The 22,624-nt window shown below is 44.1% G+C and overlaps 1 protein-coding gene across 1 annotated transcript in view; it reads right to left on the reverse strand.

Annotated features, from left to right (window-relative positions):
• The window catches only part of LOC148931188 (uncharacterized), a 46,403-nt gene extending 24,265 nt beyond the window's left edge, over nucleotides 1-22,138 (reverse strand). Inside the window, exons 1-4 of the mRNA XM_089066748.1 lie at nucleotides 21,604-22,138; nucleotides 21,338-21,519; nucleotides 20,443-21,202; nucleotides 9,967-10,668 (exon numbers count right to left, since the gene is read on the reverse strand). Coding sequence (XP_088922874.1) covers nucleotides 9,967-10,668; nucleotides 20,443-21,202; nucleotides 21,338-21,519; nucleotides 21,604-22,016 — 2,057 coding nt within the window. The 5' untranslated portion in view covers nucleotides 22,017-22,138. The remainder of the gene's footprint in view (nucleotides 1-9,966; nucleotides 10,669-20,442; nucleotides 21,203-21,337; nucleotides 21,520-21,603) is intronic.
• Nucleotides 22,139-22,624: the final 486 nt, after the last annotated feature.

Below are 22,624 nucleotides of genomic sequence, written 5' to 3' on the forward strand. Positions count from 1 at the left end.
TTTACTGACGTGAGTTGCGAGTTTTAAGAAATTATTTGAATTTATTAGTAAAGTGGGTAGAAAAAGTTAGTGGAATGTGAATCCTACTTGTATATATTAATTTTTATAATAAAATATGAATGAGAATAAGTTAGACAAATGTAGGGTCCACTACCAAAAGAGGTAAAAGTGAAATGAGACATTTATTGAGGACCATTCAAATAAGAAAATATGAGACATTTAATGGAGACCGGAGGGAGTAACAATTTTCTTAATTCTTATATTAAAATGAATATATGAAAATATATTTGTGACCGAGTTCATTAGAATGTTGTATGCACCATATCAGACTGGAAGAAGGCATAAAGGCTCATCAGCGTAAGCTGAACCCAAACATGAGGGAGGAGGTTCTGAAGGAAGTCCTGAAACTACTGTCCTTGGGTATTATTTATTCCATTCCAGATAGTGAATGAGTCAGCCCAGTTCACATGGTGCCTAAAAAGTCAGGAATTCAGGTGGTCAAGAATGATAAAAATGAGTTGGTGCCCACTCGATTGGTGATTGGATGGATGATGTGCATTGACTACCGGAAGCTTAATGAAGCCACCAGGAAGGACCATTTTCCTTTACCCTTCATTGACCAGATGTTGGAAAGATTGGCTGGAAAGCAATACTTTTACTTCCTAGATGGATACAGTGGATACTTCCAGCTATATGTGGATCCCGAAGACCAGGAGAAAACAATCTTTACCTGTCCGTTCGGCACTTATGCATACAGAAGAATGTCGTTTGGTTTGTGCAATGCACCGGGCACATTCCAGCGTTGTATGATGAGTATCTTTTCAGATCTGCTGGAAGTGTGTATTGAGATTTTTATGGATGATTTCACGGTGTATGGAAATTCCTTTGATTCGTGCTTAGCCAATTTAGATCTGGTATTGAGAAGATGTCAGGACAAGAATCTGGTCCTAAATTTTGAGAAATGCCATTTCATGGTAACATAAGGAATAGTCCTAGGTCATGTGGTCTTGGAGAGGGGTATTCAAGTGGATAAGGGCAAAGTGGATGTGATCTCGAAGCTACCCTACCCTACGAATCAGAAGGAAGTTAGAGGATTCCTGGGGCATGCAAGATTCTATAGAAGATTCATCAGAGACTTCGCAAAGATTGCACAACCGCTCACTCATCTCTTGCACAATGATGTGGAGTTCGTCTTTAATGAAGACTGCAAAAAGGCATTTCAAATGCTGAAGGATAAGCTCATCTCTGCACCAATAATTAGAGCACCAGATTGGAATCACCCTTTTGAGGTAATGTGCGATGCAAGTGATTTTGCGGTAGGAGCGGTCAGAAGATCGAAGGGAAAAGTTATGTCATTTTCTATGTCTCGAAGACCCTCAACCAGGCTCAGAAAAACTATGATACTACAAAGAAGGAGATGTTGGCCGTGGTATACTCATTTGAGAAATTCCGACCGTACTTACTAGGGTCGAAGGTGATAGTATACACTGATCACACAGCCATTAAATATCTCCTGGCCAAGAGAGAGTCCAAACCAAGGTTGATCAGGTGGGTGCTACTACTGCAAGGATTCGACTGGGAGGTAAAGGATAAAAAGGGGACGGAGAACAAGGTCGCAGATCATTTGAGTCGAATATTTCAAGGGGACACGAACGAAGCTATACCTGATGCCTTCCCCGAGGAACATCATTATTATCTATGGAAATCTGCTAGACCTATTAATTGGGAAACAATGTTGGTAGTAACAGGTCCAGGAACATCAGACAAAGGGAAGCATCCGTTGAATACAGAGCCATGGTTCGCTGACCTGGCTAATTACTTAGTCATAGGAGTAATGCCAGGTTCCTAAGAAATATCCCGGGCCCAGAGGATGAAGTAGAAGAGTGAGGCTAGATACTATTTTTGGGACGATCTTTATCTCTGGAAAATGTTCTCAGACCAAGTAATCCGACGATGCATTCCAGAATGGGAACAGAGGGACGTGCTCAATCATTGCCATGCCCTGGCATGTGGAGGTCATTTTGGACCTAGGAAGACTGCCAGAAAGGTCTTGGATAGTGGCCAACACTGAATAAGGATTCTTTTGAATTCTGTCAATGCTGTGAGAGATGTCAACAGACAGGAGAAATTTCAAGGAGAGACGAGATGCCTCAAGTTCCGAGAATAGTTTGCGAAATTTTTGACGTCTGGGGAATGGATTTATGGGACTGTTCCTATCTTCTCATGGTAACACTTACATTTTGGTCACGGTGGACTATGTGTCAAAATGGATAGAGGCGAAGGCTACACCCACCTGTGAATCGAAGGAAGTAGCTAAATTTCCAAAGACGAACATTTCCAACAGGTAAGGAGTGCCTAGAGCTATTGTCTCAGACCAGGGAACGCACTTCTGGAAAAAACGGTGAACACCACGAGGAAAGATTGGAGTAAGCGCCTTGATGATGCTCTCTGGGCCTATAGGACAGCTTACAAGACACCAATTGGGATGTCACCCTATAGATTGGTGTTCGGAAAAATGTGTCATCTGCCCGTGGAAGTGGAACACAAGGCATATTAGGCTATAAAAGAAATGAATATGAAGGCGTCGGCTTGTGAAGAAGAAAGGAAGCTGCAACTACAGGAACTGGAGGAGCTAAGACTAGAGGCATTTGACTCAGCACTGTGGTATAAGGAAAGAACAAAGCTCTGGCATGATAAGAACCTCCGGGTCAAGGAACTACGAGTAGGGCAGAAAGTACTTCTTTTTCAATCTCGGCTCAAGATGATGCCTGAGAAGTTGAAATCCAAGTGGATAGGAACATACACGATCGTTGGCCTTCGAGCAAATGGAGCAGTGGAGATCCAAGGAAGCGCCCCAAATTTTGTTCCCTTCCTAGTCAATGGACACAGGGTAAAGGTATACATGGATAATTCGGATCTGCATGTGGTGGAGGAAGTGTCACTGCATGCATCCGTTACTATTTCTTAACTGGTCAGGCAAATGACTATTCTCAATGAATTCCTAGGTCAGGTAAAATGGGAAATAAGAGTTTATCTGTACACTGACCTAGGGAATCTTGGGAATACTCATTTGCAAATGTAAATAGTTTAATTGCTTTCTAATATAAGAAAATCCCAACAAAGAAAAAATTGATCTTCCAAAAATATTTTCGAAGCACCAAACTCTTAAGAGAAATTGTTTTATCACTATACTCCTCGACCTGAGAATTTGGTGTTTCACCTTTATTTTTGTACGGAATCGTGAGTTGCTAGGGGAAGGAAGGATTTTCAGAACAAGAATTTGGAGGGAAGTCGGCTACTTTTTGAAATTCAAAATCCATCTTTTTAGGAGGCTTACGGTTGCTTACATCACCTTGCAACCATTCGCCTGCCTATCCTAAAAAGCACAATAATTTTATTCTTTCCCTTTCAAATCAAAAAAATTTCAACCGACCTTTCTCTCTCTACTTTCACGATTCTCTCTAATTTCTCCCAAATTTCTCTCAAACCCTAACCCCGAATTTTACCCTAGCTTTTGCGAATTTTTGCAGAAAAAACCATGGAGAAGGCACAAGATACTACTGCGAGGAAGGAAAACTCCGCCACCAAACCACCGTCCGGCGGTTCGTCCGAACAGCCGCCGGTTCTGGCAACTTTTCCAGTTCTTGACATACACTTGTCATTTGCTGGGTGCCTACATTGAACGCAACTATTAAATAAAGTTTGGAAAGGCAGAAGAACCAAATGTGACGATGTGTGAGCCATTGAGGTATTTAGTATGGACTATTTTTTCAACAAGGGGCTGTTGTACATGGAAGGTGAAGAGGTGTGCTTTTACAATGTCTGGGAAAACGTGGACAAGGTAAAGAGGGAATCGGACCTGTTGGAGGGTGTGATGACTGCGGACGTGGAAGAGCTGCGGAAAGAGATGGCTATGATAAGAGAGAAGCTCGGGGGAGTCAAGAGGGAGCTGCAGGGAATCAAGGGGAGTCTGGATGTTCTGGCCGAACGGTCGTCTGCCCAAAATAATAGGATGACCGATGCGGTCAAAATTATGAAGAAAATGGCAGAGTGGTTGGAAGAGAAGGTTTCACAGACCCAGCAGAAGCTGCCCCCTGGACCCAGTAAAGTGGTTAGGCAGCCTGGTCAGGGAAGCTCGTCACTGCAGAAACTCCTTCCCCCATCCAAGCCGTTGGTAGCCCCTCATGCATCTCCAGCCCTTGCGTCCGTTTCTGTGAAGCCCCTGTCTAAGATGAAGTTGAAAGTGAACCGTCCCAACGTATCACCCAAGTCTGGCTCCCAAGGGGGCCAGACTCAGAATTGATATCCCCCCATTGACGAAGTAAATTTTATTTTCAGCCGTTTTAGTTTTTTTTTCTTTTATATGTTTATGTTTTATCTGTGTTGAGCATGTGTTGTTGTTATGTGTGTTCTCCCACTTAGCCCAATCCTTGGTCTAAGTGTGAGAAGTTTTTGTTTAAGTGAGCATGTTGTTTGTCTATAATTTTGTTTTCTTCCACTTAACCCAATTCTTGGTCTAAGTGTGAGAAGTTTATATGTATTCTCAGCATGTTATTTCCTGTTTTGTCTCTTAGTCTTCTCCCACTTAGCCCGTTGTCCGGTCTAAGTGTGAGAAGTTTTCTTGTGTTTTGTTTATGTTGTTTTCTGTGTTTTGTTTTGATTGTGTGCACCAAATCCCTTATTTCCCCTCTTCACTAGGATAGCTTGGAGACAAGCTGGAGTGAAGTGGGAGGGGGTAGGAGAGTTAGTGCAGTTTGTGCTCAGCATGTGTAAGAGTCAGTAGGTCTAGGAGTTAGTTTTTTTTTAGGATTTATATGTTTAGCATGAACTGGTGATAATAACAACTTCCTTTTCTCACTTCGGATCCAACCTCAGACGCTAAATCCACTCCGGATCCAAGCGTCCGACACAAACTCCAACCAACAGAAATACTTCATCACTTCCGATTCGAACAACAATCTCCAATCAGTCAATAAACCACAGATCTATCACCGAATTCCCATATCAAATACCACAACATCAAAATAAAACAGAGATCGACATAATACTTGTAAAAATAAACTTCCAGCAGCGAGATCTACGTAAATCAACTAAAAATATCACAGCTAAACACGATTCAACAAAGCGAAAAGATAACGAGTATCATCAACAGCCAAGTCGACTCCCAAAAGTGAAGTTCGACAGCAAAAAGAGTAAAACAACTGAAATTAAGAGAGATTGCATCTTCGTCCACACTCGGACGGTGTTGCAACTGCGAAACTTCTAAAGAAAAGTAACCCTTCGTACCCGACTACCCCAGATCTCCCATTCCCAAGTGTGTGTAATGTGTGTGAGCTAAGAAGAGAGTGAAAAAGTGATGTGATGTGCGTTGCATGCTCTTCTATATATAGGCGTTAGAGTGGGCCCAACGAGGTATAGATAGACTTTGATGCCCTCAGCTATTGACTTCCTCTGTCACGCCTTCTTTTCTTTTAAATCCTGCTCACTTTACTTCATTCCTTCGCTAGACCATCTCCTTCAGCGTTTCCTCGATCTAGCGATTTTTCTTCACACACCTGGCTTAGGAAACGTGTTAGACCCAACAAATTATAACGCTTTTCACCACATAACCGATGCATGAAATTAGCCTTATCAAACTGTTCACACTTAAACCATACTTGTCCTCAAGTATAAAGACAAGAAAAAGAAAAAGAATAAGGTGAATTTCAAGCAAGGTTATCTCCTGACCGACTCCTAGACCTAGACACAATTAAAAACTAAAAAAAGTCTAATAAAAACATACAAACACATAAACACATATACATGAGCTAGCTTCAACTTTTAGGCATCCGTCCCCACAAGATTAAGGTCAATTCAATAGGTTGCACTCCTCCAAATAAGCCCTTTCCCTTCCTTTACCTAGCCAATCTGTCAGCTTGTCAAGATAGCCTTCTACTTACCCGATTGTTGGATTCACTCGATCACTCATTCCTCACCAGGGATGTTAGGATCGATTCTCTCTTAAGTTAATGCTACACCACTGAAGCGTCGGGTTATGAGAGTTCCTCCTTTCCTGGGTCAGGCTATTATCTTTCCTGCCTTCTAGACAATTTCCCTCTGGACTTCGTCCAACTTATTCCTTCTTTTTTTCATATATATATTTTTTCCTTTTTTTTTATACATTTTTTTTTCCTGGACTTCGTCCAGCTTATTCCTCCATTTCTCCTCTCTTCTGGACTTCGTCCAGCTTATAACGCCTTACCCTGGACTTCGTCCAGCTTATACCTTCATAACCCAATTCCCCATTTTTTTCTCCTTCACAGTTCTTCTCCCTAAGCATTCAGTGGTGGCCCTTAATCATGTGTTAGCTCGAAGTTAATTAAGGCTTATAACTCACTATTATAGTAGGGCTTCACAACAAAGTAAGTAGAGGCATCCTCCATCGTTCTCGCTTCACTCAGATTAACTAGGCTTATTTAAGGAAAAAGCTTCTAAGTTGAAATGCCTCCTATCTTCAATTACTTTCACTAAGGGAATCATGCCGTATTGTATTCACTGGCTCATGCGACAAAACTTAGACTTACAGACTCTTGATATGCGGACAAAGTAATGCATTGACTCCTCTCCCCCTTCCACTTCACTCAAGCTTGTCCCCAAGCCATCGTCGTGAAGGGGGGAACAGAGAGATCAATGCAAAATAACAAAACAGGTTACAAAAACAGAAACTTCTCGCACTTAGACCAAGCATTGGTCTAAGTGGGAGAAAAATACAATAAAACAGAAAACACAAGAAAAGCACAACAAAACAGAAAATATAAACTCCAGCTCTTCTTCCTCCTGTGCTGCTTGTTCGGGTACTGGCTTCCTCACTATAGACTTCGGTTTAGATGGGGCTGGAACTTGTTTGGGAACGGCCGGGGGAATCAACTACTTGAGCGATTGCTGCGATTGCCTGACGGAGGGACTGCTCTGAGTGGGCTGCTTGACTTCACTGCTGGACCCAGGAGTTGTCCTCGACTGGGTCAAGGGGAGTGTCTGCTGCATCCACTTTAACATCTTCATTGAAAGCTCCATCGCTTCCGTCATTCGCTCATTCTGTTTGGCGCACTTCACCGCCAAATCAGCAATGTTGTCCCTCAGGGTTTTCACTTCCTCCCGATTCCCCAACAATTCCTTCCTTATCCCACCAAGCTCCTTAATCATTTCTCTCCTCATCGACTGCATTTCCTTCTTCACGTCCTGGACTTCCTTGCGTAGCTCTTCAATCTCTTCACTTGGCATGGCTTCCTCGGCTTCCTCCGGCTCTGCTTTCACCTTATCTCCCAACGAGTAGAAGAGAGTCTTGGTGCCGTGAGTCTGCAGTAACCCCTTGTTGAAAAAATAATCAACACTGAACACTTCTGGGGGTTCGCACATGACTACCAACGGAGCGGCCTTGGCAATTTTCATTTCTATGTTCCTCTAGAGGTAAGCGCCAATGAGGTGGCAGGTGTACATATGACGCGCAGGGTTGCTCGTCATTTGGTGGCACGCCTGCGCTAGCCAATATCCTAGGTACGACCGGCGCAGACGGCATCAGGCTAGCGGCGAATAGGGCATACACCTCCTTTGCTTTCTCGACGCTCCCCACTTTCTGCGTCAATTCTGCCAACAGGGTTGGGTCGTACACCGTGCTTTGTGAACTTCCGGTGCGTTGGGTAGAATCCATCGTGGAGATCTGAAAAATGAGAGAAAAAAAAAATTGGTCGAATTTGTTTAGGGTTTAGTTTCTAGAGAGAGAGCGAATGTAGAGAGAAGGGAGAGTAAATCAGATTTCGTCAATTTTGGGATTATTGGAGAGAGAAGGACGACGGTTGCTTTTCTGATGAAAAGATGGTGCGGTTGCAAGCATAATGTAAGCAACCGTACAACTTCCATAAATATCGGCCAGATTTTGAATTTCAAAATATCTTTTTCCCTCCTTGACTCCTTCCTCCAGGCTTCCCTTGACTTCTCTCCTCAGGTTCTTCTCTAGCTGATTCCCTCGACCATGTCCTACATAACAAAGAAATGAAGGTTCCAGACTCCTAGGTCAAGGTTAGAGTATAAAAATATTGGTTCCCTCCGGAGTCTGGTGCTTCGAAAATATTTTTGGATTTTCTAAGTATGAAAAGCAATTAAACTATTTACACACTTTTTGTATTCCCTGGTTCAGTTTGTATTTTTCAAAATTGTTAACTTACTCCTTGACCCAGGAATTCATCGGGAATATCCCCCGTCCGTTTAGGCGATAGTAGGGAGTGCATGTAGTGGAACTTTGTCCACAACACACAACTCAGAATTATCCCTATAGACTTTCACTCTATGACCATTGACAAGGAAAGGAACACAGTTCGGAGCACTTCCCTGGATCTCCATTGCTCCATTTGCTCGGATGCCGATGATGGTATCCATTTAGACTTCAGATTTCCTGGCATTAGCTTGAGTCGAGACTGAAAAAGGAGCACCTTCTGTCCCACATGAAGTTCCTTGACCCGGAGATTCTTATCATGCCATAACTTCGTTCTTTCTTTGTACCACATGGCAGACTCAAATGACTCCAGCCGAAGTTCCTCCAATTCTTGCAATTGTAACTTCATCTCTTCTTCGCAAGCTATCGGCTTCATATTCAGTTCTTTCACTGCCCAATACGCCTTGTGCTCAATACCAACAGGTAAGTGACACATCTTGCCAAACACAAGTCTGTAAGGCGACATTCCAATAGGCGTTTTAAAAGCAGTTCTGTAAGCCCACAATGCGTCCCCGAGTCTCTTGCTCCAGTCCTTCCTTGACGGATTAACTGTTTTCTCCAATATTGCCTTGATCTCGCGATTAGAAATCTCTGCCTGGCCATTAGACTGAGGATGGTAAGGAGTCAACACTCTATGGTGAACACTATATTTCTTCATCAAAGCCTCGATGATGTGATTAAAGAAATGAGTCCCTTGATCCGAGACGATGGCCCGAGGAACTCCATATCTGTTGAAAATATTGGCCTTCAAGAATTTTGCCACCTCTTTCGATTCGCATGTTATGGTGGCCTTAGCTTCTATCCACTTAGACACATAGTCCACTGCAACCAATATATATGTATTCCCACAAGACGATGGGAACGGTCCCATAAAGTCCATTCCCCACACATCAAAAATTTCACACACGATCACCGGGACCTGAGGCATCTCGTCTCTCCTTGAAATTCCCCCCATCTGCTGGCACCTCTCACAACATTGGCAGAATTCAAAAGCATCCCTATTTAGCGTCGGCCAATAAAAACCACTGTCCAAGACCTTCCTAGCTATCTTCCTTGGTCCAAAGTGGCCTCCACATGCTAACGTGTGGCAATGAATTAACACATCTCTTTGTTCCCATTCGGGAATGCAGCGTCTAATCACTTGATCTGAGCACATTTTCCATAGGTAAGGATCGTCCCAAAAGTAATATTTAGCTTCACTTCTAATCTTCATCCTCTGGGTCCGGGAAACTTCGTCCGAATTTGGCATCTCTCCCGTGACCAAGTAGTTGGCTAGATCAGCAAACCACGGTTCTGCATTCAGTGTGCGCTTCCCCTTATCTGATTCCCCTAGACCGGTCAGAGCCAAAACTGCTTCCCAGTTAGGTGGTCTAGGAAATTTCTCCAGAAGATACAAATGCTCCTCGGGAAAGGCATCGGGTATGGCCTCTTCTGTTTCCCCCTGATGTATTCTACTCAAGTGATCAGCTACTCTATTCTCTGTTCCTCTTTTGTCTCTTACTTCCCAATGAAACTCCTGCAAGAGTAACACCCAACGGATTAATCTCGGCTTAGATTCTTTCTTAGCCAGCAAGTACTTAATCGCCGCGTGATCCGTGAAAACTACAACCCTTGACCCAAGGAGATAGGGTCGGAAATTTTCAAACGCGTATACGACAGCCAACATTTCCTTCTCCATGGTGTCATAATTTTTCTGAGCCTGATTCAGCGTCTTGGAAGCATAGAAGATCACATAACTTTTTCCATCAATTTTCTGTCCTAGGACATCTCCCACAGCAAAATCGCTCGCATCACACATTATCTCGAAAGGATGGCTCCAGTCTGGTGCCCTGATAATTGGTGTTGATACTAGCCTGTCCTTAAGCAACTGGAACGCCCTTTCGCATCCTTCGTCAAAGACGAATTCCACATCATTATGTAACAACCGAGTGAGTGGTTGCGCGATTTTTGCAAAATCCTTGATAAACCTCCTATAGAACCCTGCATGGCCTAGGAAGCCTCTCACCTCTTTTTGGTTCGTAGGGTATGGTAATTTTGATATCACATCCACCTTTGCTTTGTCTACCTGAATACCCCTCTCAGAAACCACGTGACCCAGGACAATGCCTTCAGTCACCATGAAGTGGCATTTCTCGAAATTCAACACTAAATGCTTCTCTTGGCATCTCTGTAACACTAGATCATGGCTGGCTAAACAAGTATCAAATGAGTTCCCATATACCGTGAAATCGTCCATGAATATCTCAATGCATACTTCCAACAGATCCGATAAAATGCTCATCATACACCGTTGGAAAGTTCCCGGTGCATTACACAATCCAAACGGCATTCTCCGGTATGCATATGTACCAAAGGGGCACGTGAATGTGGTTTTTCCTTGGTCCTCTGGATTAACGTAGATTTGGAAGTAGCCGCTGTATCTATCAAGGAAACAAAAGTACAGTTTGCCTGCCAGTCTCTCCAGCATCTGATCAATGAAAGGTAAGGGAAAATGATCCTTCTTTGTGGCTTCGTTCAACTTCCTGTAGTCGATGCACATCCTCCATCCTGTCACTAATCTGGTGGGTACCAACTCATTCTTTTCATTCTTAATAACCTTTATTCCAGATTTTTTTGGTACCATATGGACAGGACTGACCCACTCGCTGTCAGGAATGGAGTAGATGATCCCTAGAGCAAGCAATTTTAACACTTCCTGTAGGACCTCCTCTCGCATGTTCGGGTTTAGTTTCCGTTGTGCATCTCGATGAGCCTTCGCACTTTCTTCTAAACGAATGTGGTGCATACAAAGATCCGGACTTATTCCCACCAAATCTGAGAGAGTCCATCCTATTGCTTTCTTGTTTCTTTTGATGACTTCCAATAACTCCTTCTCTTGCTCCTTGGTCAGGTTGCTGTTGACTATTACTGGAAATGTCTCATCCTCCTCCAAGTAAGCGTACTTGAGGCCCGGTGGAAGTGTCTTCAGCTCCTTTTTTGTTCCATTCGTCTCCTGGGGCAAGGGATTTTTGTCCGTAATTTCGGGTAACGTCTCCTTCCCAGACCCAGGAGATTTTTCCAGACTAGCCACATGAGCCGATCCCTTAGATCTAGCTGACTCGGGGCTTTTGCAGAATTCCATAATGGCCTCCGTGAGATCTTCATCAGTCAATTCTGCTGTGTTCATTGCTGCACACCATCCTACAACTTCCCTGTCAATCGAATGGCTCAACTCCGAGTTGTCGATTTGTTCCTGTATCAATTCCGTCTCAAGATACTCTTGGACTAAAGGGTTAATAACATCAATAGCATAGAGATTCTCAACATCTAAAGGCCTTTTCATCCCCTCATCTATGCTAAAGGTATACTTTTCCCCGTTATAGTCCAAGCAAATTGTTCCATCAAAGACGTCGATAATGGTCTTAGCAGTACGCAAAAATGGTCTCCCTAAAAGTACCCCACTGGACTCAGCAGACTCATTATCATTCATCTTGATCACATAAAAATCAGCAGGATATAGAAAATCATGCACCTTGACTATAACATTTTCCAACACTCCTTCAGGGCAAATGCAAGTTCTATCTGCTAACTGGATCACTATCTTGGTAGCAACCATTCTCACCCCAGTCAACTTCTTATAGATCGAAAGTGGTAAAACATTTATTGACGCCCCTAGATCACACATAGCATGCTCAACCTTGATACCCCTAGAGAAATGGGTAATGTGAACATACCTGGGTCGGTGCATTTTGAGGGCATCCTTCTCTTTTCTATCACAGCAGACACAGTCTCCCCGATCACAATCTTCCCATCTGGCTTGGTCTTCCCTGCAATAAACTCCTTGATAAACTTACTGAAGGCAGGCATTTTTAAGGCTTGCAAGAAGGGCAGGTTGATTTCCAACTTGCTAAAAATCTCCATGAGATCCTCTATATCATCCTTTTTCTTCTTCGCCTCCCCGCGATATGGAAATGGTTTTGCTCGCTTTACTGCATTTGTGGAAGTCCCAGCCTGGGTTTCATCAACTCCCTTGTTTCCTTCCTTACTCACTTCCTTAGGTTCGGGGTCTAGGAAGAACGGGTCCCTTGGTCGAGGTAGGGATCCCCCTAACTTTCCCTTCTGGAGGTCTTCCTGAACAATGATTTCCCTGGGTCTAGCGCCTTCCTCTTGATGCAGCTGACTCTGTTTCCCTTCGTTATTCTGCATAGGTACTTCCTCATCAATTTCCAACGTCGGCCCTTCATAACCCCGCTCAGACCTCAAGGTGATTTGACTAATGTTTGCTCGGTCCGGCGGTTTGACGGTAGCTGGAAGTTTTCCTACATTCCCTCGCATCTCATTCAAGGAAACTGCGATCTGAGAAAGTTGTTTTGCCATCATGTCCATGGCGGCTTTATGTTCAGACTGAGCATCTTGTAACTTGTGCACCATGTCATTGTTGGAGTGTAGGTTACCTTGCATGAACTGCTGTGAATTCACTAGATCATGGACCATGTCATCCAAACTCCGCTGTGGTTTGGAGTTGAATTGACCAGAATTTAGTCCTTGACCTTGGTTCTGACGGTAGTTGCCATGATGATTGTTGTATTGGTTACCAGACCCTTGATTCCCTTGATGATTTGGTTGGGAATTCTGGTAGTTTCCTTGGTTATTTCTCTGATGAGGTGGCACATAGGAACTCCCTGGATTGTTCTGATTTCTGTTTCCCCAATTAGTTTGATCTTGATTCCTGTACCCCAGCTGCAATTGTCCCTCTTGACCTTTCCCTGACCAGTTGGACTGCCTCTCCGGAGGGTGTGCATAATTCGTGAGCTGAAGTGGAGGTGGCTGGCCTTGATCATGGTCAGTCCATCTGAAGTTTGGGTGAGTCCTCCATGGAGCGTCCCTCTGTCTTCCTTGATTCCAACTTCCGTCGGGATTCCAACTTCCCATCGAGTTTGCCTGAGCTTGACACTCCCCTTCGCAGGGCTGAGTGTAGTATGGTTGAAGTTGCCTTTCCTCCTGACCAGGGGGTTTCTCAATTTCCACTGGAGCATGCGGATTGTACTTCTCAATTGCAATTAGCAAGGCCATTTCCAGTTTATCGATCCTATCTTCCACCTTCTTGTCTTCTTGTTCCATTACTGCATTAGCTGATCCTCTCCTCAGTATGCTTCGTGGGTTATCATAGGCCTTCTTCGCCTCGATCAGCCTTCCCAAGGTTTCCTGAGCTTCACTTGCCTTATTCTTGGTAAAATTTCCCCCGCTCGAGGAGTTCATCAAGTCCTTCGATTCAGGGTTTGCACCTTCATAGAACAGATAGTAAGTCTCCGCTTCTATCATCCTATGGTTCGGACAAGCATCCAGCAGCCCCTTGAAATGGGACCAATAAGAACTCAGAGACTCATCGTATTCTTGTTTGCACTCCTGAATCTCCTTCTTCAAGGCATTCGTCTTGTTGGATGGAAAAAAGTAATCCAGAAATTCTAGTTTAAAATCCTTCCACGTGTTGATCGAGTCCGGTGGAAGCCTTAGCAGCCAAGTGTTCGCCTCCCCTTTGAGAGCAAACGGAATTGCTCGAAGACGGTAGTCCTCCTCTGTTGCCTCGTTGGGTCGCTTTTGAATGCTGCATAGTTTACTGAACTCGTTCAAAAATTCATAGGGGCATTCGTTCCTACGCCCAGAGAAAGTGGGTAGAACTCCAAGTACATTCGTCTTGATATCGATCGACCTCCGTCGTGGGTTCGAGACTATAGCATGAGCGGGTTCACCGTCAAGATGTGCGGTGAGCGACCCTATTTCCGGATCGGGATCTAGCAGATGAGCCATATTTGGGTCCTCCTCCTCCTCGGTCTCGGAATGCTCTGGTTCTGTTGACGACCCTGGGTTCTCCTCTGTCAACGAGTTCCACTCCTTTTCACTTTCTGACTCGAATGGGAATGGATCCTCCGTCCTCAATCCTGATCTGGTGGTGATGGTAGATGTAGATTCCTTGACTCGCCACTTGTATTGGCCACTCCCTGATCCAGATGAGCTTGCCCAACTTCCAGATTGAAAGCCTGCTTTCATAAACTGTCATGGAGAAAGAAAATAACAGAAATTAAAATATTTACTCCAAATCCTTAAACGAAATAACAACAAACGCCATCCATTCCCGGAAACGGCGCCATTTGAAAGGTACGGTCTGTTTGATGTGTGTTCAGAAGGAAATAACAGGTTCCCTAGGTCCAGCAAATCCACTAGATCACACGGTCTAGGAACTCGTTGGTCGCAGGAAATCCTGGTCGTCGGACACACAGAGCACTTCTTTCAAAAACCCTCAACCACTTTACTAAACCTAGTATAGGGAAGTAGGGATCGATCCCACAGAGAAGGATGCGTAATACTGATGTTCAAGGATTTGGATGTGTTTTTGGTGTTGGCTGCTGCCACGCATTTTTTCTTGGGTTGAGGAAATCAAATTAAACTTGACTTGGGAATCTTAAAACTCCTAAGCTAATAGCTAGACCTAGGTGAAATAATAAGAAAACGTTGCGAGAAAATTAACTGTTCGATCACTAGATCTAAAAGAACTACTCTACTTACCTAGACCTAGGAAATAAACGAACTGTGGGGACCATGACTGAAAAAAAAACAGAGTACGGACGAAAAGCTGGCAGAATAACTAACCCTAGTACTAACTAACAGCGACATCATCTTCTACCACCAAATTGCATAAAAACTCATAATAAAATCAGCATGAACGAAATCAAAACAGAGCAAACTAGATCTAAGTCAAATTTATGCATAATCAACGAAGAACTGAACAGATCTGCAGACGCTAGACGAAGTAAAACAGAAAGCAAGAAGAAAACTCAAATCCATCTAACAACTTCATTTTCTCACTTCGGATCCAACCTCAGACGCTAAATCCACTCCGGATCCAAGCGTCCGACACAAACTCCAACCAACAGAAATACTTCATCACTTCCGATTCGAACAGCAACCTCCAATCAGTCAATAAACCACAGATCTATCACCGAATTCCCATATCAAACACCACAACATTAAAATAAAATAGAGATCGACATAATACTTGTAAAAATAAACTTCCAGCAGTGAGATCTACGTAAATCAACTCAAAATATCACAGCTAAACACGATTCAACAAAGCGAAAAGATAACGAGTATCATCAACAGCCAAGTCGACTCCCATAAGTGAAGTTCGACAGCAAAAAGAGTAAAACAACTGAAATTAAGAGAGATTGTATCTTCGTCCACACTCGGACGGTGTTGCAACTGCGAAACTTCTAAAGAAAGGTAACCCTTCGTACCCGACTACCCCAGATCTCCCATTCCCAAGTGTGTGTAATGTGTGTGAGCTAAGAAGAGAGTGAAAAAGTGATGTGATGTGCGTTGCATGCTCTTCTATATATAGGCGTTAGAGTGGGCCCATCGAGGTATAGATAGACTTTAACGCCCTCAGCTATTGACTTCCTCTGTCACGCCTTCTTTTCTTTTAAATCTTGCTCACTTTACTTCATTCCTTCGCTAGACCATCTCCTTCAGCGTTTCCTCGGTCTAGCGATTTTTCTTCACACACCTGGCTTAGGAAACGTGTTAGACCCAGCAAATTATAACGTTTTTCACCACATAACCGATGCATGAAATTAGCCTTATCACCGAACCATTGGAGTAGGCGAGCGGGAAATCGGCCAAAATTTCGGCGTGGGCTAGCCGATGGCGTGGAGCTGGCCAATGCGCTGGCCGCCATTGTGGCATGCCGATCGGCCAGCGCCGTATTTTCGATTTTTTTTTTTTTGAAAACCTATATAAACGCGATTTTAGTTTCATTTTCATTTGCACCATTTGTTTTAACGAGTTTTCTCTCTCTCTACATTTCTGTACAAGAGCATCATCGAGCGATGGATCACAACAACGAGTCCAGTCCAGCGACGAGTGGATCTTAGACTCCCATGGTACCCGTGGGATCTGGATGGGGCCAGATGGGCGAGCAGATGGGCCCAGGGTTTAATGTCCCTTGGAATCAGCTGATGGGGATGATGGCCGGAGCGCAGGGGGGTGGGAACTAGGGGGGGATGCTGTGGGGTATGCCGGGCGGCGGACAGGGGTGGGAAGGTATGTCCCAGATGCAGCAGCAGATGATGCAGCAGATGATGGGTATGCATCCCGGGATGCAGGGGTCACTGGGGGGGGGGGGGGACACGGTCTATCGTCCCTCTCTGGATTTTTTGACGGCTTCGTCTCACACGTCGACCCAGGTGGAGACGCAGTTCACTGGCGATGACCTTTTGTCATTGCATGACATGGGGATCGATCTCGGGGATCCGGACACTCTCGTTCCAGCGGGGCGGGCCGCGGCGAAGAAGAAGAAGAAGACGAAGGGGAAGGCCAAGGTGGTCGGCGAGTCGTCGCAGCCCGCTGTTGACGACACCCCCGCCCGGAGGAAGTGGACGGAGGATGAGTACGCCGGGGTGGTGAAGAGTTGATTTTCTGCTTGCTGTATCCTATCAATTTCTAATTACACACTTCCTAGATCCAGTAAATCAACTAGATCACAAGGTCTAGAGACTCACAAGACTGGAAGTCTGGTCGTTGGTACGCAAGCAAACCTTCAAAACCCTCAACCACAGATACTAAACTAGCACAGGGAAGTAGGGATCGATCCCACAGAGATGGACTCGTAAAATACATGCGTAGAGAATTGGAAACTATTTTTGGGTTGGCTGCTGCCACGCATATTTTGGGTTGAGGAATTTAACTAAGTGAATTTGGAAATAAAGTACGCTATGCTAACTGCTAGATCTAGGCGAAAATGAATTTTGCATAAGAACTAAGTCAAATCAACTACTAGATCTGGGACTTCTACGAACATATCTAGACCAAGGAGATTAAATCAAGTGGGGACCAAACTCTGAAAAAGGTAAGTACGGACAGAATCGAATCTGCAGCCTAACTAACTAAAGCAGCAACTGAAAATGACTTCATCTTCTTCAACGAACACAAATAAATGCAGAGATCGAGAAAAACAAACTCAGATGTAGATTGGAAACATAATTTTAACGGTAAACGAAACAACGACGGAAATCACACTACTAGACGAAGCAAACCAAGCAGAACAAAATCCCCATAATCTCATGCACAAATTTCACCTCCCCTGTTCAGATCCACACTTCGGATGCTAAATCCACTCCGGATCCAAGCATCCGAACAAAAATCCAACCGAACACAACTTCAATACCACGATTCTCGAATCTCCTAAAATATTCAGCAACAAATTCAAGAGAACATCTCAAATAAACAAACCAAAATAGCAAGCGTCATAATAATCAACACGAAATCCAACTTCATCAAGGCAAATCAAACGTAAACAGAACGGTTAAACTAATCCAGCAACAAAAACAGCAAGCTCGACTTCCAAAAGTGAAGTTCGAGACGGAACAGAGTAGTAAACAGAAATTAAGAGAACAATTGTTTCTTCGCCCTCAAGGGACGGTGGTGCACTGATACGTAATTCACGAAAACGAAAACCACCCCCAATTTCCCATATCCCTAGTGTGTGTGCTAAGAGCGTGACTGTGTGTGGAGTGTAACGGATCTGCCATTCTTGTTGCGCACTCCTTTATTTATAAGCTTCGAGGTGGGGCCCAGCGAGGTATTGATTGACTTGATTGCCCTCAGCTTTTGGCTTCCTTCCTCTAGCTTTTCCTCGTGATTCCGTTCCTGCTCCTCGCTAGATATCCTCCTCCAGCATCTCCTGGATCTAGCGCTACACACACACCTGGCTTAACAAAACTTGTTAGATCCAGCAGAAATGTGATGTTTTTCACTACATAACCAATGCATGAAATTAGCCTTATCAAACTGCTCACACTTAAACCATACTTGTCCTCAAGTATAAAGACAAGAAGAAAAGAAGAATAAGGCGAATTTCAAGCATGGTTATCCCCTTGACCGACTCTACAGACTCTAGACAAAACTCCTACACCTAGACACAACTGAGGCAAAGCTAGACACTAAAACAAAGAGTACATAATCGCATAGGATGAAAACATATAAACACATATGCATGAACTGGTTTCAACTTTTAGGCAACCGTCCCCACAAGATTAAGATCAATCCAACAGGCTGCACTCCTCCAAATAGGCCCTTTTCTCCCCTCTACCTAGCCAATCTGTCAGCTCGTCAAGATAGCCTTTTACTTCCCCAATTGTTAGATTCACTCGATCACTCATTCCTCACCAGGGATGTTAGGACCGATTCTCTCTTAAGTTATTGCCAAACCACTGAAGCCTCGGGTTATGAGAATTTCCTCCTTCTATCCTCCGTCACTATCCCCCTTTTTTTCTTTTTTTTTTTTTTTTTTTTTTCTTTCTGGACTTCGTCCAGCTTATACCTCCTTGATTTCCTGGACTTCGTCCAGCTTATACCTCCTTGATTTTTTTCTCTCTTTTTATTTCCTCCTCTGGACTTCGTCCAGCTTATACCTCCAGATTTTATGATTATATATTTTCTCCTTTCCCCCTTTTTTATTTATATTTTTTTTTTTTCTTCTCTTTTCCTTCAGCATTCAGTGGCAGACTTTTGACATGTGTTAGCTCTAAGTGTTATCACAGGCTTATAACTCACCTCTAGAGTAGGGCTTCACAACTAGGCAAGTAAAGGCATTTACTATCGTTCTTGCTTCATTCAGATTGGTTCGGCTTACTAAAGAATCAGGCTTCTAAGTTGGAATACCTCCTATTTTCAATTACTCTCCCTAAGGGAATCTGCCGTATTATATCCACTAGTTCATGCGATACAATCCTAGACCTACAACTCCTCAAAGCATAATAACACTGCATTGATTCCTCTCCCCCTCCCACTTCACTCAAGCTTGGCCTCAAGCCATCGTCGTGAAGGGGGGAAAAAGAGAATTCAATGCAGAAATAAACAACAATTCTAAAAAAAACAACTTCTCACACTTAGACCGAGCAACGGGCTAAGTGGGAGAAGAACAAACCAACAGAAAACACAGAACTTCTCACACTTAGACCAAGGATTGGGCTAAGTGGGAGAAGGTAGCATAAAACACAGCAACGCATGGAAATAAAACACAGAAAAAGAAACACAAAAACTAAAATTTACTTGGTCTGGGGAAATTGCTCATTTCTGGGGCTGGCTCCCGCGAGAGCCAGACGGTGGTGGAACACTGGGGCGGTTTGTTTTCACTTTCTTCTTCGCTGGTTGCTCCAGCTCTTCCTTTCCTTCTGCAGCTTGATCGAGTCCTGGTTTCCTCATTAGCATTTTCGTCCTCGGTGGATTTGGAACTTTCTCGGGAATAGTCGGGGTGGTCAACTGCTGGAATGGCTTGATCGAGGGACTGCTGTGGATGATCTTCTGTGCCTCGCCACTTGACCCAGGAGTCGACTTCGACTGGGTCAAGGGAAGCGTCTGATGCAGCCATTTCAACATCCTCGTAGATATCTCTACAGCTTCCGCCACTCTTTCACTTTGCTTGGCACATTTCGTGGCCAAATCTGCTACGTTGCTGCTCAGACCTTTCACTTCCTCCCGACTCCCATTGAGTTCCTTTCGTACCCCACCTAGTTCCTTCATCATCTCCTTCCTCATCAGCTGCATTTCCTTCCTAACGTCTTGCACTTCTTTCCTCATCTCCTGCACCTCCTTCCTAAGCTCTTCCACCTCTTCACTTGGCATGGCCTCCTCAGCTTCCTCTAATTGATTCCCTTGACCGCGACCTAAAAAAATATGAAGACCCCAGACTCCTGGGTCAAGGTTAAAGTACGAGACATAAACCCCCTTTGAGTTTGGGTCTTCGAAAATATTTTTGGAAATTTTTGAATTTTTATTTTGTTTGGATTTTCTTTGTCTTCTAAAGCAATTAAACTATGTACAATTACCTTTGAATATTCTCGAATCCCCTGGATCAGTGTGTAAAAACATAAACATTTCTCTTGACCCAGGAGTTTATCGAGAATATTCCTTTGTCTGGCTAAGTGATAACTGAGAGCGCACGTAGTGGTATTTCCTCCACTACGCATAGCTCAGAATTATCCCTATAGACTTTCAATCGATGGCCATTAACAAGAAAAGGGACCGAGTTAGGAGCACTTCCCTGGATTTCCACTGCTCCGTGTGCGCGGAGGCCAACGATGGTATATGGACCTACCCACTTTGACTTCAACTTCCCTGGCATTAGCTTGAGTCTGGACTGAAATAGAAGTACTTTCTGCCCCACCTGAAGTTCCTTGACCCGGAGGTTCTTGTCATGCCAGAGCTTCGTTCTTTCCTTGTACCACATTGCTGAATCGAATGCCTCTAGCCGTAGTTCCTCCAGCTCCTGTAATTGCAGCTTCCTTTCTTCTTCACATGCCACAGACTTCATATTCATCTTCTTAATGGCCCAATATGCCTTGTGCTCCACTTCCACGGGTAAGTGACACATTTTCCCAAACACCAACCTATAGGGTGACATCCCGATTGGTGTCTTGTAAGCAGTCCTATACGCCCACAAAGCATCGTCAAGGCGTTTACTCCAATCCTTCCTTGTGGTGTTAACTGATTTTTCCAGAATACTCTTTATCTCCCTATTAGAGACTTCAGCTTGCCCATTCGATTGGGGGTGATATGGTGTAGACAATCTATGATGCACGCCGTATTTTCTCATGAGCGCTTCAATAGTGCGGTTGCAAAAGTGTGTTCCTTGATCTGAGATAATCGCTCTAGGAACTCCATATCTGCTGAAGATGTTTGACTTTAGAAACTTGGCCACCTCCTTAGACTCACAAGTGGGCGTAGCCTTCGCCTCTATCCATTTGGAAACGTAGTCTACCGCAACCAATATGTAAGCATTTCCATATGACGACGGAAATGGGCCCATAAAATCCATCCCCCAGACATCGAAAATTTCGCAAATCACTATGGGCACTTGGGGCATCTCATCTCGCCTCGAGATTCCCCCTGTCTGTTGACATCTTTCGCAGCATTGACAGTATTCAAAGGCATCCTTGTTCAATGTAGGCCAGTAGAATCCACTGTCTAAAACTTTCCTTGCGGTTCTCCTTGGTCCGAAATGCCCTCCACACGCCAAGGAGTGACAATGATGGAGTACATCTCTTTGTTCCCATTCAGGAATGCAGCGTCGAATTATCTGATCTGCGCACATCTTCCAAAGATAAGGATCATCCCAGAAGTAATATTTGGCTTCGCTTTTAAGCTTCATCTTCTGGGCCCGGGAAGCTTCCTCTGAACTTGGCACCTCTCCCGTGACCAAGTAATTTGCCAGGTCGGCGTACCATGGTTCTGCGTTACGTACGCGCTTTCCTCGATCAGATTCTCCTGGACCTGTTAAAACTAAGACAGATTCCCAGCTTATCGGTCTAGGTGGTTCGTCCATATAGTACAAATGTTCTTCGGGAAAAACATCGGGAATAGCCTCGTCCGTATCTCCTTGATGAATTCTACTCAAGTGGTCAGCCACTCGATTCTCTGTTCCTCTTTTGTCCCTTACTTCCCAATCAAACTCCTGTAGAAGTAGGACCCATCGAATTAGCCTTGGCTTTGATTCTTTCTTAGCTAGCAAGTACTTTATTGCTGCATGATCAGTGAAAACAATAACCCTTGACCCAAGAAGATAAGGGCGGAATTTTTCGAACGAGTAGACGACAGCCAACATTTCCTTCTCCGTAGTATCGTAATTCTTCTGAGCTTGATTTAGTGTCTTGGACGCATAGAAAATTACGTAGTTTTTCCCATCTATCTTCTGCCCTAGGACGGCTCCCACAGCGAAATCGCTCGCGTCGCACATTATCTCAAAAGGGTGATTCCAGTCTGGTGCCCTGATAATTGGTGCGGACACTAGTCTATCCTTGAGCAATTGAAATGCCCTCTTGCATCCCTCATCAAACTCGAACTCCACATCGTTGTGCAGCAAATGAGTGAGTGGCTGCGCAATTTTTGCAAAGTCCTTGATAAATCTTCGATAAAACCCTGCATGACCGAGGAACCCTCTAACTTCCTTTTGATTTGTAGGATAAGGTAGCTTCGAAATCACTTCCACCTTTGCCTTGTCCACTTGTATTCCTCTTTCAGAGACCACATGACCTGGTGCATTACATAGACCAAATGGCATCCTTCGGTAGGCATAAGTTCCAAAAGGGCATGTAAATGTGGTCTTTTCCTGGTCCTCTGGGTCCACGAAAATCTGGAAATAACCGCTATATCCGTCGAGGAAACAGAAATACTGTTTACCAGCCAGCCTCTCTAGCATCTGGTCAATGAATGGTAAAGGAAAATGATCCTTTTTGGTGGCTTCATTTAGTTTCCTATAGTCAATGCACATCCTCCATCCAGTGACCAGTCGAGTAGGCACCAACTCGTTCTTGTCATTCTTCACCACTTGTATTCCAGACTTCT

This window comes from Salvia hispanica, chromosome 3 (genome assembly GCF_029641045.1).
Source record: "Salvia hispanica isolate PSC_SH4W2 chromosome 3, Shi_PSC_v1, whole genome shotgun sequence".
In the NCBI taxonomy this organism is placed as follows: domain Eukaryota; kingdom Viridiplantae; phylum Streptophyta; class Magnoliopsida; order Lamiales; family Lamiaceae; genus Salvia; species Salvia hispanica.